The 11,845-nt window shown below is 43.3% G+C and overlaps 1 protein-coding gene across 2 annotated transcripts; it reads right to left on the reverse strand.

Moving 5' to 3' along the window:
• Window positions 1-3,146: 3,146 nt before the first annotated feature.
• PRDX4 (peroxiredoxin 4) lies at window positions 3,147-11,068 on the reverse strand. 2 transcript variants are annotated; one of them, XM_027731131.2, is made up of 7 exons: window positions 10,747-11,066; window positions 8,919-9,036; window positions 7,834-7,950; window positions 7,175-7,297; window positions 6,416-6,546; window positions 4,842-4,876; window positions 3,147-3,270 (listed from the first exon to the last, which is right to left on the reverse strand). In XM_027731131.2, exons 1-7 carry the CDS (start codon window positions 10,970-10,972, stop codon window positions 3,220-3,222), a joined length of 801 nt encoding a protein of 266 aa, XP_027586932.1. In that variant the 5' UTR covers window positions 10,973-11,066; the 3' UTR covers window positions 3,147-3,219. The 2 variants fall into 2 exon arrangements, with proteins under 2 accessions (XP_027586932.1, XP_039247355.1); XM_039391421.1 differs by lacking the exon at window positions 3,147-3,270 and adding an exon at window positions 3,284-3,633 and having other exon boundaries at window positions 10,747-11,068.
• Window positions 11,069-11,845: the final 777 nt, after the last annotated feature.

Consider the following 11,845-nt stretch of genomic DNA (forward strand, 5'->3'; position numbering starts at 1 on the left):
CAGCTTCTGATACCCCTTTTTCCAATATGCACCATTCCTTTGCAGGCATGTCGTGGTGTTCAGCACTCTGGGAAGAAGCTTGGATGAGCTGATGCAGCAGGAGCTGCTGAGAGAGGGTTTTAGTTCAGAAACCTACTCTAAACTTACTGCATGCTCAGTTGGTTTTACGGCACATTCAGTCCAGCCTTTGTCTGGTGACAGACTGGTTTGATTGCTGATCCTCCTCTGAATGCATTTTTAACTAGGTGTGGGAGAGAGGATGCACAGGCTAGGCACTAGTTAACAGGAAAATAAAAGGGTAAGTATTCAGCTTTCAAGAAAGAGAAACTGGGGACTCCTTTTGTGGAAGTTGTAATTGGATGATGATATTGGAGCACTTGCCCTGACAGCAGAGATCCTTATCTCTGCAGGGCTCCTGTCCGTGAGGCTTAGGCACTGCTGGGAATTGGCTGCTCCTTACCTTCTCTTACACAGCACAAAGGGGAGGTTGCTGGAAGAGGGGAATGCAGCTCTGGGGACTGGTCAAAGGAGAATGCTACAGGTTGTGGTCCTTGCTCACAGTGTCACTTCTTTATCTGGTAACTGTTCAGCTCTTTGCTTTTTGTGTTGAGAAGACAGCTTCACAGTGCTGTTATTTTTATCTGAAATTCATGCTTCTTCAGTACTTCTGGAAGTGACATCCGGGTCTCAGCTAGACCCATCCTGCCCGGGGAGGTGGCTTTCACCTGCAGACCTCACCACCACATATATTTTAACAGCTGAGAGAGCAGTGAGAGCAGTCGAGGGGTGTGAGAGGCTTACCCAAAATAGCAGTGAAAGTTGAAGACTGTGTCTCTTTATTATATAGTTGCTTTGCAGGAGCATTTTTGCTTTTTCTGCTGAGAAGACAGGTTCACAATGGCATCTGCATTTCATGCACTTCCAAGAGAGGCCCCTGAATACATCCCAGGATTTGGGAAAGCAAAGGTGTGTGACATCTAATTCTTCCACTATTTCAAACCTCAGGTGAGGAGTACTGGAAGAACAGACTGCTTTGTCATTTCTTCATTTCAAATATGTGCGGTCACATGGCAACTCAGGTCTTTGCTTAAGGACTATTTCCCTGAGACCTTTTATGCCTATTGAACTGCATTTAGAAAAAAAATATAATTCCTTAGCCAATTCCTTACTGCATGCATTGAAAATACCAACGTGATTTTAAAAAAGGCTTCAAAGCTGATGCAGCTACACTGCTGTGAGCCTAAATTTACAGTGGTCAAAGTCTGCAGATGGCCCCAGTTTTCTTCAGTCACTAAGTGTTCTCAGTCCTGTTTTCTGTTCTTGGCTCAGGGTTTGTACAGCTTTTGACATCTGCTTTAGTTTGATGCTTTTGCTGTTGTATGACCTACCATGATACATCCTGTGGTTTTGTTGCTGTAACTCTCTACTTTCCTGGCTCCACAAAGACCTGTGGCCTGGGTGGAGCATGTTCAACACATGGGTGATAACTCATCTCATGCATGTCTCATTGGCTGGCTCAGTGACCTCTCCTGGCTGGAGAAGTGGGCAAGGCCTCTGGGGAGCAGGGCACAGACACCATTTCTAGTGGAGGCACAAATGTTGGGCTTATGCTGTGCCTTGAGCTACTGTGAATATCCATGTAACAGCTGGGCCTGCACTTGTCACGCTGCAGTGGCTTGGAGTTATTTGAACGTTCTCTGCGTTGATGTTTTTGCTGTTTCAGGGTTGATAAGGCTGTAAAAAAAATCCCAAGTAAAATTCAAGCAGCTGGTTTACAGCCTAGTAATGTGAGGAACCGCCTCTCTATGTGCTGCCCTCCAGGCTTTGTGATCACATGGACTGGAGCAGCATTTACCAGCCTGTGGGGCTCTGCCTCTGTTACACTCTGGGTGGGATGAGGGACTCCTCCTTTCCCCAGGCCTCGCAGGGATGGGGAGGCTGGGGCTTGGTGGAGCTCTGTGCTCTGGCTGTGGCTCCCTCTGCAGTAGGCATGTGCTTAGGGGTTATTTGTCAAGCAGTCACTTCTGCTCTGTGTCTGCAGTGAATAACCCCGAGAACTGCGCAGTACTCACCTGAGTCTAAACAATCACGTAACTTCACAGTGAAAATGCAACTGCTGGTCTAGTTCTGCAGAACTGAAGTGTCTATGTATAGGGAAGGGAATTGTATGGTTGGGTGGAGGAAGGGGAATTAAGTTCTCAGGTGTGTGGGATCCAACCAAGAGTAATGATGTAGTGGTGTAGACTGGAGCAGGGAGGAAGGTGCCTTTTGCCTTTCCAAGGATGACTCTGGTGAAAAGCTGACACACATTTCAGTTGCTGTTTTTCCAGTTGCACAGACTCTAGAATACCATATCAAAAAGAGGGAGAGGTGGGAAGGAGCAAGCAAGACATTGGGGTATTCCAGTCCACACTAGTGTTATCTTACATGGAGATGTTCTATTCCCTTGAAAGAAGAAATTCATGCATATGAGCCACAGGAGTGCAATGTGCTCATTGCACATGTCAGTACTAATCCTGGGAAAGACTACAATTACTCCCTTAAAACTGGGAGCTGCTAACCACTACATTCATCTGTTAACAGTGTAGGGACAGGGACAAAATTCAGACTATGTGAAAACAGATCGATCTTATCAGCAAATAAACTACAAATTCAAGCGTGGAAAATTCACTTGTTCAGCTCTTGAATCACATGAACTAGCATAGCTGTATTTTTTTCAGAGCAGTTGTACTGATTTATGTAGCATAGGGGATGTTCTCAGTAAAATGTTTTCCAGCTTCAGATGGACTGGAAATTTAATTCAGCAACTGTCACTTATTTCTGGCTTTTTGGTTAGTTCCTACTGCCTCTGGACTACAGACTAATGTACCATAACCAAATGGCTCTTTTCTAGCTGTAGCTCCTAGAAAGTGACCAAAAAAAGAGTTTTGTGGGAGTAATCTAGTAATACCAAAAAGCCATGAACCTAAGCCCAAGCTGCTAAGATAAGAAAATCTGGGGAAGACTTAAAGGAAAAACATGTAGTTCGTAAGAATATTCTCTGATAACTAATAAGGTACCTGTGCTTTACACAGGTTAGACTTCTGTTTAAACAATGAGGTCTTTAATGTTTTACCGCAGTTACGTATTAGACAAACTCACAAAAGTACCAAAATCAATGAAATTTTATTGGCAAAAATCAAGTTGAATGTGACCTATGTAATTCAACAGAAGCAAGCCTCAGTTTAGTTTATCAAAATACTTCAGTTTTCCAGCTGGATCTGGAATTATCTGTGCAAGAAAGAAAATGACAATGTTAGTCAAAAGCCATGAGAACACAGCAAACTATAAAGCCAAAACAGCACAGTATTTCATAGTAAGATACTATGGCCAACTCACTAGCAGCACTGAATAATTTATCAGTCGACTTGGTACTAGATTACTGTTGATCTCTAAGGGTACGTCACGGCAGTAGCAGAGAGATTTAACTAATTGAGGCATGAGAGAGAGTGCAGCCTACCAAAGGAAGAATTTTGACAGCTTGCCCCAAAAGCAAGATATTTTAATAAACTAATGTCTGTAATCCGGAGTCTTACAATTTACTTACAGGTCTTCCCTTGGCCACCACACTCTCATGGCTTCCTCTGGTTTAATCTAATTAAATCAAACACATTTAGAAAGCATGACTACATCTTTGAGAAAGGTTTTTTGAACTACTCTGCTATTTAAATTATCTGCAACTTTTGCACAGAGGAGATGAAGAATGCTTACGTATTGTTTTAGATTTTTGAACTGGCAGTATTGGAGCTGTTAATCTCAGCATTGTAAGACTGTTTTTTAGAGAACATGTTAATGTCATGTTATTATTTAGATGATTCTAGTTATAGAGGGCAGAAGTTTTTGGTGCCAAAATATGAATGTTAGGACAGCCAGCTCTCTTCATTTTACAGTCTTAATATCCAGCTTCCCCCACTACAACACTCCTCTGCTAGCTTGAAAAAATTGACTCCTGGCCTCCAGTCATCCTGGGAAGTTTTCACATCCAGTGAAGAAACACGGTTTAACATTCCACTGTTTTTTACTTTCAAGTACAATGCTCACTAACTCTGCTTAGAGGCTGCTGGGACCTGCTTTTTGCTGAGACAGCTCTTAAACAACAATGCTCTGTCATCAGCATTTGGTTCAGAAGGAAGCCACATGCTCAAATACATGACAGTGATCTCATCCCAACTAGGCAGCTCAGACCTCTAGTGAAAGTTTCATTATTCTGCTGAGGCTGCTCCAGGCCAGAGAACACAAACAAGTTCAATGGGTGTTTATCTGAACGCTGGCTCCTGTGCTTGCAGTCACATGGAGGTGAGGAATAACAGAGGAAGACCAACTGCACAGCAAAGCAGTGCTCTCTGCTGGAGCACTGGCAGTGGCACACTGGCTCTGGAAGATACTACAGCAGCCTGGGAACTTGTATCTTTCTTTTTTTGGGTAGTGTCTAGGATCTGCAATAAGAACCAACAGCACCAGGAATTTATATGGACAAATAATCAAGAAGATAGAAAAACTTCAAGAGTTTCCAACTTCCCCTCATCACATTAACAGGAAAAAAGTTCTTGATCACGAACTCTTTGCTGATCAAGAGAATTTTGCTCACACACTGGGAATTTGAAACAACTGGAACATGTCTAGTGTGAGGGAAATAAGATCCCCATGAAAACAATAGTAATCCAAAAGCTGTCACTGTAATAATGTGAGATTACTCATACCTTCTCACTGAAGGTTGCAAAGATTTTGGATTTGGCTCTATGGGAAATAATAACTGAGTGTTTGTTAGCAGTAAATGCATGTAAATATAAACAGTCACTTACTGTTTCACTGCCAGGTTTCCAACCAGCAGGGCAAACTGGAAAAAAAAGGACAAAGTTAGCCAAAGTATTTTTGCACTTGCTTTTGTGCACTTAATATTTTCTTTCTGACCTTGAAGTAAAACACCACACAAGTGTCACATGTAAATATCTGAAACTATTAAATGTGCAATGACACCACCCCCCACCTGAGAACTGCAGATCTCTGGATGGATAACTATGCCTTGGTTTAATTCTTCTGGCCTTCTAGACAAAGTACTGGCAAAGCAGTACCTGAGAATGAACACCTATTCTAGTAGAAATAAGTTTCTTAATAAAATTCACATGACTACAGAGGCCTACCCTTCTTTCTTTAAAACCAAAACTAGGGAAATTTTTTAAGCAAAGAGATCAGCTCAAAGACTCCACAAGAGATTTTGTTTGGAGCCTTGCTTAGGCCTAAAGGGGTTGTAGCACAAGTTTACCACACAGTGTGGCTGGGGGCCCCGTGACCACCTGTACAGCTGCACGTTCTCTTACCTGTTCAGAGCTCTCCCCCTGAGGCTTCAGCCCAATGAGTTATGCCATTTTACACTGCTTTAAGGCATTCTGACAGACAAAATGCCACCAATGCAATTAGGAATTGCGGAGAACTGTTTTTCCCATTCTGTGCAAAGAAGCCAATAAGGCATCTCGAGAGTCTCCTCCCAGCATTCATGCAAAAGCTGGAAAAAATGTGGTACTCTGGAAACACACTGCAGATCAATATTCTGTAAGATGGCTTTGTAGCTGAATGAGGGTAAACTTCCTTAATCAAATGTGTGTAGCCTAAGTACTTGCATTTATCTTTTCAAATCTGTACAGCAAAGCATAATAATGATTTGCACCTTCACATAAAGGTACTTTCAAATGCTCAGTGAAATTGAGTTGAATTGGAAGTTAAGCTGCTGAACATGTGTATTCGTATTTAAACAAATCTTCAAATAAATGAATGTGTTTATTTGAACACATTATTTAAAGAAGTGTGAAAAGTTCACGTTGTGCTTGAACCAGAGGAATATGAAGTCTTGAGACAAAGTAATGATCTGAAGCCAGTGAAAGCTTCTTTGTCAGGGGAAGATGATCACATAGCCCTTGTAAAGAAAACACAAGTAATGCACTGTAACTTCCACAGTATCCCCACGTATCGTGACACGAAACACACTCAGTTTCTCGTCACAGGTCCTCAGTGAGTGGCACAGCACAAGGATGGCCTGCATCTCAATTATTTTAGTATGCAAAAATGTACTGGAATATTGGGCCTGATTCTTCACGGCCTCACATTTTGTACAAATTTTTGCTTTTGACACATGGTACATAATGCCTTAATTCAGACTAAGGAACGCTTTATGCTCTGCATTCTCATGGATGTGAAGCAAAACGTGAATTACTATTCCAGAAACAACCTAAGGAGGTACTGGAACCCCAGGACCTTGTAGGAGGGCAATCAAAGCACTTCAGTCACGGCATGACGCCAGTCACTTTCCTCCAAAAAGCTACAAACACAGCTTCCAGTCTAAGTAAAACTATCTTCAATGTGACAATATTTAAAAGAGCACCTTCTCCATGTTTGTCTGTGTACTGGAATGCTTGTACCAAACGAAGTGTTTCATCCACTGATCTTCCAACAGGAAGGTCATTCATTGTGATCTGTCGAAGGATTCTCTTATTGTCAATAATGAAAAGGCCTCTGTGAAAAAAAATTTGTGTGTGTTAGGCAACAGAATTAATTATAGTGTTGTGTTTATGCACTATTTTATGTCTGCTGGATGGGAGGAATTTGATCTTTGCAAACACCATACAATACCCACTGCCTCAGAATACTGGTAACCTACTATTCTTTACCTGGATATCAGATGACCTGAGCTTGAGGGTAAGTTAAAAACAGAAAAGGATACTTCTCTGCAGAACATAAAATAAGCTTTGACAGGCCCTGCCAGGGGATGCAGCAGATGCTATGGAATTACAGGGATCCCAAAAGCAACTATTCCATTTTATGAAACAGCTATGAAGTCACCTTAGTCTTAACTCCACTTGGACATGGGAGGTCCTTGAGCAACTGCAGTTCTGTGGAATCCTGCATATTTGCTCTGCCCTAGGTATCTGCTGATGACTGCTGTTAAACAGGATATTAACCTTGACCCGTGTTCTGACTCATTATGACTTTTTTGTGTTCTACATTTATTTTGTTTCTTGGCATGAATCTCCAAGTAAAGTCTGATCTCAAAAAAAAATTTCAAATAAATTTCAAATTTCAAAATAAAGCAGTAAGTACTACCCCAGCAAAAACCCAAGAGAACTGTAACCAAGTCAAATACCTGAGTGTATGTCCTTGATCTTCCAGATACACTCCGTAATCCTTTGAAATCTGATGTGTCAAATCTGAAAGAAGGGGAATCTTCATCGGTCCAAGTCCTCCTTGTTTTCGAGGAGTATTAATCCTTTGAAAGAAATGAGATACAGATGTATTTCTCGTAAAGGTTTACATTCCCTACACAAAGCCAGAAGTCACAAACCAGAACAGTGCAGACAGAAGGATTTAGTGCAAGTGACATTTTTTTGTTCTGCATACAAAGGAGATGAACACTATTTACAGTTCGAGCAAAATGTTCAGTAGATCTTTTGCAGGTTTTGGCCACATCTTTCTTGTCAGTTGCATTTGCTTTATGCCACTGTGCTCACAAATTGGGACAGTGTGAAACATTTACAGATACTTGCATTCTCTTTTTTTTTTGTATTTGTATTATTTTTTGACCTGAGACGTGACGTATTTCAAGCAATACGAATTAAACAAGCTTCAAAGATAAAGGTACTTTCACACACTAGGGTTAAAAATTTTTATTTTAAACATTTGTGTCAACAGCATCATGCTTTCATACATTATGATACACCTACACAGGCTAAAAATCTGGGACCATTGTTGCATAAGATGGATCCATGAATAATTTTTAGTGAAAGGCAAAAGTAAGGTACATACCATGCTAAGTGAGTGAACTTTGAGTCCACAGAACATGCTACTACTTCAGTATTTATTGCTCTGAATTCTTCAATTCTGTCGCTGAAGGCGATTATCTCAGTTGGACAGACAAAAGTACTAGAAAATTTAAGACAAGATAAAGTCAAAATTTCATAAAACATCCAGTAAGTTCTTTGCTTAACTTAAAACGGTGGATTTATCATAAATTATTTCAGCTTTTACTTATTTCTGTTGCTTCTTCAAGTATTTAGCTAAAATGCTGCCTGACAAATCTTCCACCCTCAGACTCTGGCTTAGTTACAAATGGTTTATTACTGAAGATTATAAATTTACAGTTATCTTACAATCTGGATTCAGAGTTTTTTACAGTTACTTTCTTTTAGACTTTATGAATATTAAGTGGCTGAATTTAAGTACAATAAGCCAATTTTTCAGAGGGTGATACTATAATTTGTTGTTACCGTGCATGTCTGCAAATTTTAATTAATTTGTCTTCAACTTTTTCAACTACAGAAGAAATAAAGTGGTAAATATTACAATTTATAGGGCTTTGAAGCTAATGATATTATAATATTAAAATAGTTATGTATCTCTGTCCCCTTCATTTTGTGGAAAAGCATGGGATTGTCTCTCAGAAAGCAGAGATGTTTTCACTCAATCAGTAAATTTACTGCATTCTAATAAAGGAGGTTAATAGTTGTTATGGGATGAGCTTAAAGGAAAAATGCCACCACTATATACACTCTAGAAAATATAGATGGGATGCTGCCTTCTATTTGCAGCAGTGATTTACAACATCAAACAGAACACAGAAGTTGCCTGAATGGGTTATACAAAGTTGGTTTTTTTGTGTGGAGAAACAAATTAGTGGACACACTTATTAGGACAAAGATTGTGTTACAATTTTACCAATGCATGATGAAAACACAAATGCAAAGAATATATTTTCTTCTGTCACTCCTTTCTTCTCTCCCAAATCCCTACCAAACAAAAATACAAGACCTCAAAAAAAGAGAAAAATTAATGAATTATGAATCAAGTGTAGCTGCACTCAGTCTTGGTATGTCTATTGTGGTCTTACTTACAAGTCAAGAGGATAGAAGAAGAAGACAAGGTATTTTCCTTCATAATCTGTTAATTTCAGCTCTTTAAACTCTCCATTGATGACTGCTGTTCCCTCCCAGTACGGTGCTGGCTTGGAGACTGAAATGCAAAGAACGTTCAATTAAAAATCGGAATATGAAGCCCACATTCAAACCAAGCTGTCCAAGGACAGCTGTTCCTCCTTTTGCTTGAAAAACAACCTCCTGCACAAGTTACAAAGTGAAGCCGCTTTGTTGCTCTAATCAGCGATATAAAAATCATGAAGAAATGTAGGTTTTAGGACACATGGAAAGTAAATAATTTGACCAACTTGTGCTTATACATGAGCCCTGCGAATCACTGATAATCAAGGCCACACAAACCTTATCTGGGCACACTGAACAAACCATGTGTGCACCACCAGCTCAAGGCAGAACAGCTGCTGGACTGAAGATGAAGCCGATTAATATTTTGGGTATCCCCACTATTTTGTTATGAATGGCTGTTGTGAACCAGAAGCATAAGGTGGTTCAAATCCATACTGTTAGCTTTTAGCCATGGAAAACTATCTGAAATTCAAGTCCACAAAAAATGCTACAACATGTCTGGAGACAAATGCCTAAAAATGTAGCATATATTTATTAAATTACAAATCCTAAGCAAATTGTAACTTGAAGATAGCTGTGTTTAAAAAAAAATCCAATTAAAATGCATGATATATATTTACTATTCCTATCAAAAGGGATTAATCTCGAATTTAAAATATTAAAAATTAATCTGCCAGGTACTATTTTCATAGCCATGTGAATTCCAAGACAAAGGACAGGGTATGCTGGAGGTACAAGGTCATCTGAATACACTTGAGATATCACGGACGCTGACATGCACTCCATGAAATTAGGCAAATACTTCTGAGAAAAACATATGGAATCTTAATTATTACCTGGATGGCTCTCCTTTTAGGACAACCAATCCACACTATAGAATATGGTCAGTGAGGATGTATAACAAAGACCTCCAGATTAGGAGGGAGAAGGAAAAGAAATGTAATACTTTTTATCTTGATCTCTTCCTATATTAAGGTGATTGTTTTCGCGGTTATAAATGCCTGTCTGTAATAACTTACATTGCAAAGGGAGGAAAACCCACACTGATTACAAGTATCTTGGCCGATTTCCTTTTTTTTTTTTTTTTTGTAGCATCTGCTTGCAAACGTTTAAAACAGAACTTATAGCCTGGCTCAGAAAAGTATTTTAAAGCTGTAAATTCTCACAGTGAAGATAATTTCTGTGTGATTTCTCTATTCTCTGTTCTGCAGAACGGGATTTTTGGAAAGCAGGTGCCCCCTGAACATCTCACTGCGACGCGATTTAAGGTGTCTGCACCCGGGTCTGCCACAAAGGCTTTAAATCGCAAGAGAGCGAGCGCAGGCACGAGGTGCTCGTTCAGCGTTTCCCATCGCACCGAGAGCACAGAACACTTCTGTGAATTGCTCAGAGCGCTTCCCTTAACCCGTTCGCCATTCCGGGGAGCACGGGCCTCGCTGGACGCCCGTGAAACGCCAAACTCGCAGCCAAGTGCCCACGATGGAAATGCAGGCCTGGAAGGGGCTGGAGGAGAGACGGGAGCTCACCTTCCTCCCTCCTTCCCTCGCTCCCCTCCCGGAGGCCGCAGCGGGGCCGCGGGGAAGGGAAGGGAAGGGCCGGGGAGCGCTCGGGGCTCCGCCTGACGTGGCGCTGCCGCCACTCCCGCAGCGCACTGCGGGCACATCCCCCGCCTGGCCCCGCCGCACCCGCGCCCCCGGCGGCCCCGTCCCCGCCCAGTACCTACTCTTGGCCTGGCTGAGGTGCAGCGAGTGGTCGGACACGGGCAGCCGGGCCGCCTCCCCGGGGTACACCTGCCCTCCCGCGTAGTAATGGCACTGCTCGTCCCCGCGCTGCCGCGCCGGGCGCGGCTTCTCCGCCCCCGCTTCGCCTCCCAGCGCCGCCGCCGCCAGCAGCAGCAGCAGCAGAAGCCGCGCGCGGCTCCGAGCCCCGGCCCCGCCGCCCGCTTCCATGTCCCGCCGAACGACTGCACGTCCGCGAGGGGCGGCGAGGGGCGGTGGCGCCGCCGGGGAGGGGCTTGGCCGGCCCGCCCGCACTCGGGCCCGCAGCACCGCCGGGCCCCCGCGCTGAGGGACCGCGGGCGGGGGGGGGACGAGGGGCCGGGGCAGCGCCACCTCCTGACCGGGCACGGCCTCCCCCTGACCCGGCACAGCCACTCCCGGGCCCGGCACAGCCAGCCCCTCCTGGTACAGCCACCCCCTGACAGGGCACAGCCACCCCCTGACAGGGCACAGCCACCCCTTGACACGGCACAGCCACCCCCGGGCTCGGTTCAGGCACTCCCGGGCCTGGGTGTGTAGAGAAAGAGAGGAAACAACACCACAGGTGTGTGTGGAGAGCACGCACACATGGTCCGGTGCGTGTGATTGCAGAAGGAAACTATCGATATCAGAGGCTTCCTGCCTGGTATTATCTCTCTTATCTGTGGCACCGTGGGTTCTGTGGGCACGGCATCACTCGTGGTCGTACCCATCTATGCCAAGTGCGGCTTGTACGCTGTGGCCTCACGAACACACAAAATGTGAAAAGGGTACTGCCCTGGGCCCAAAACCTTGAATTGCTGTGAGTTGAACTGCTGCCAGCTGGGCAGCAACTCACCCATGAACTCCACGTGGCACACGTGGTGGCTGTGTTAGGAGTGTGGTTACACAGAAATGAAATACTGAGTGCCTCAGTTCATAGAGTCATCAAATGGTTTGGGTTGGAAGGGACCTTTAAAGGTAATCTACCTGCAATGGCAGGGTCATTTTCAACTAGATCAGGTTGGTATGGTATGTATGTAGGTATGTATATGTGGTATGGCGCCTGTGCCAGAATGGGCAGTA

This window comes from Pipra filicauda, unplaced genomic scaffold (genome assembly GCF_003945595.2).
Source record: "Pipra filicauda isolate LSUMZ 115617 unplaced genomic scaffold, ASM394559v2 scaffold12_size5214236_pilon, whole genome shotgun sequence".
Lineage (NCBI taxonomy): Eukaryota > Metazoa > Chordata > Aves > Passeriformes > Pipridae > Pipra > Pipra filicauda.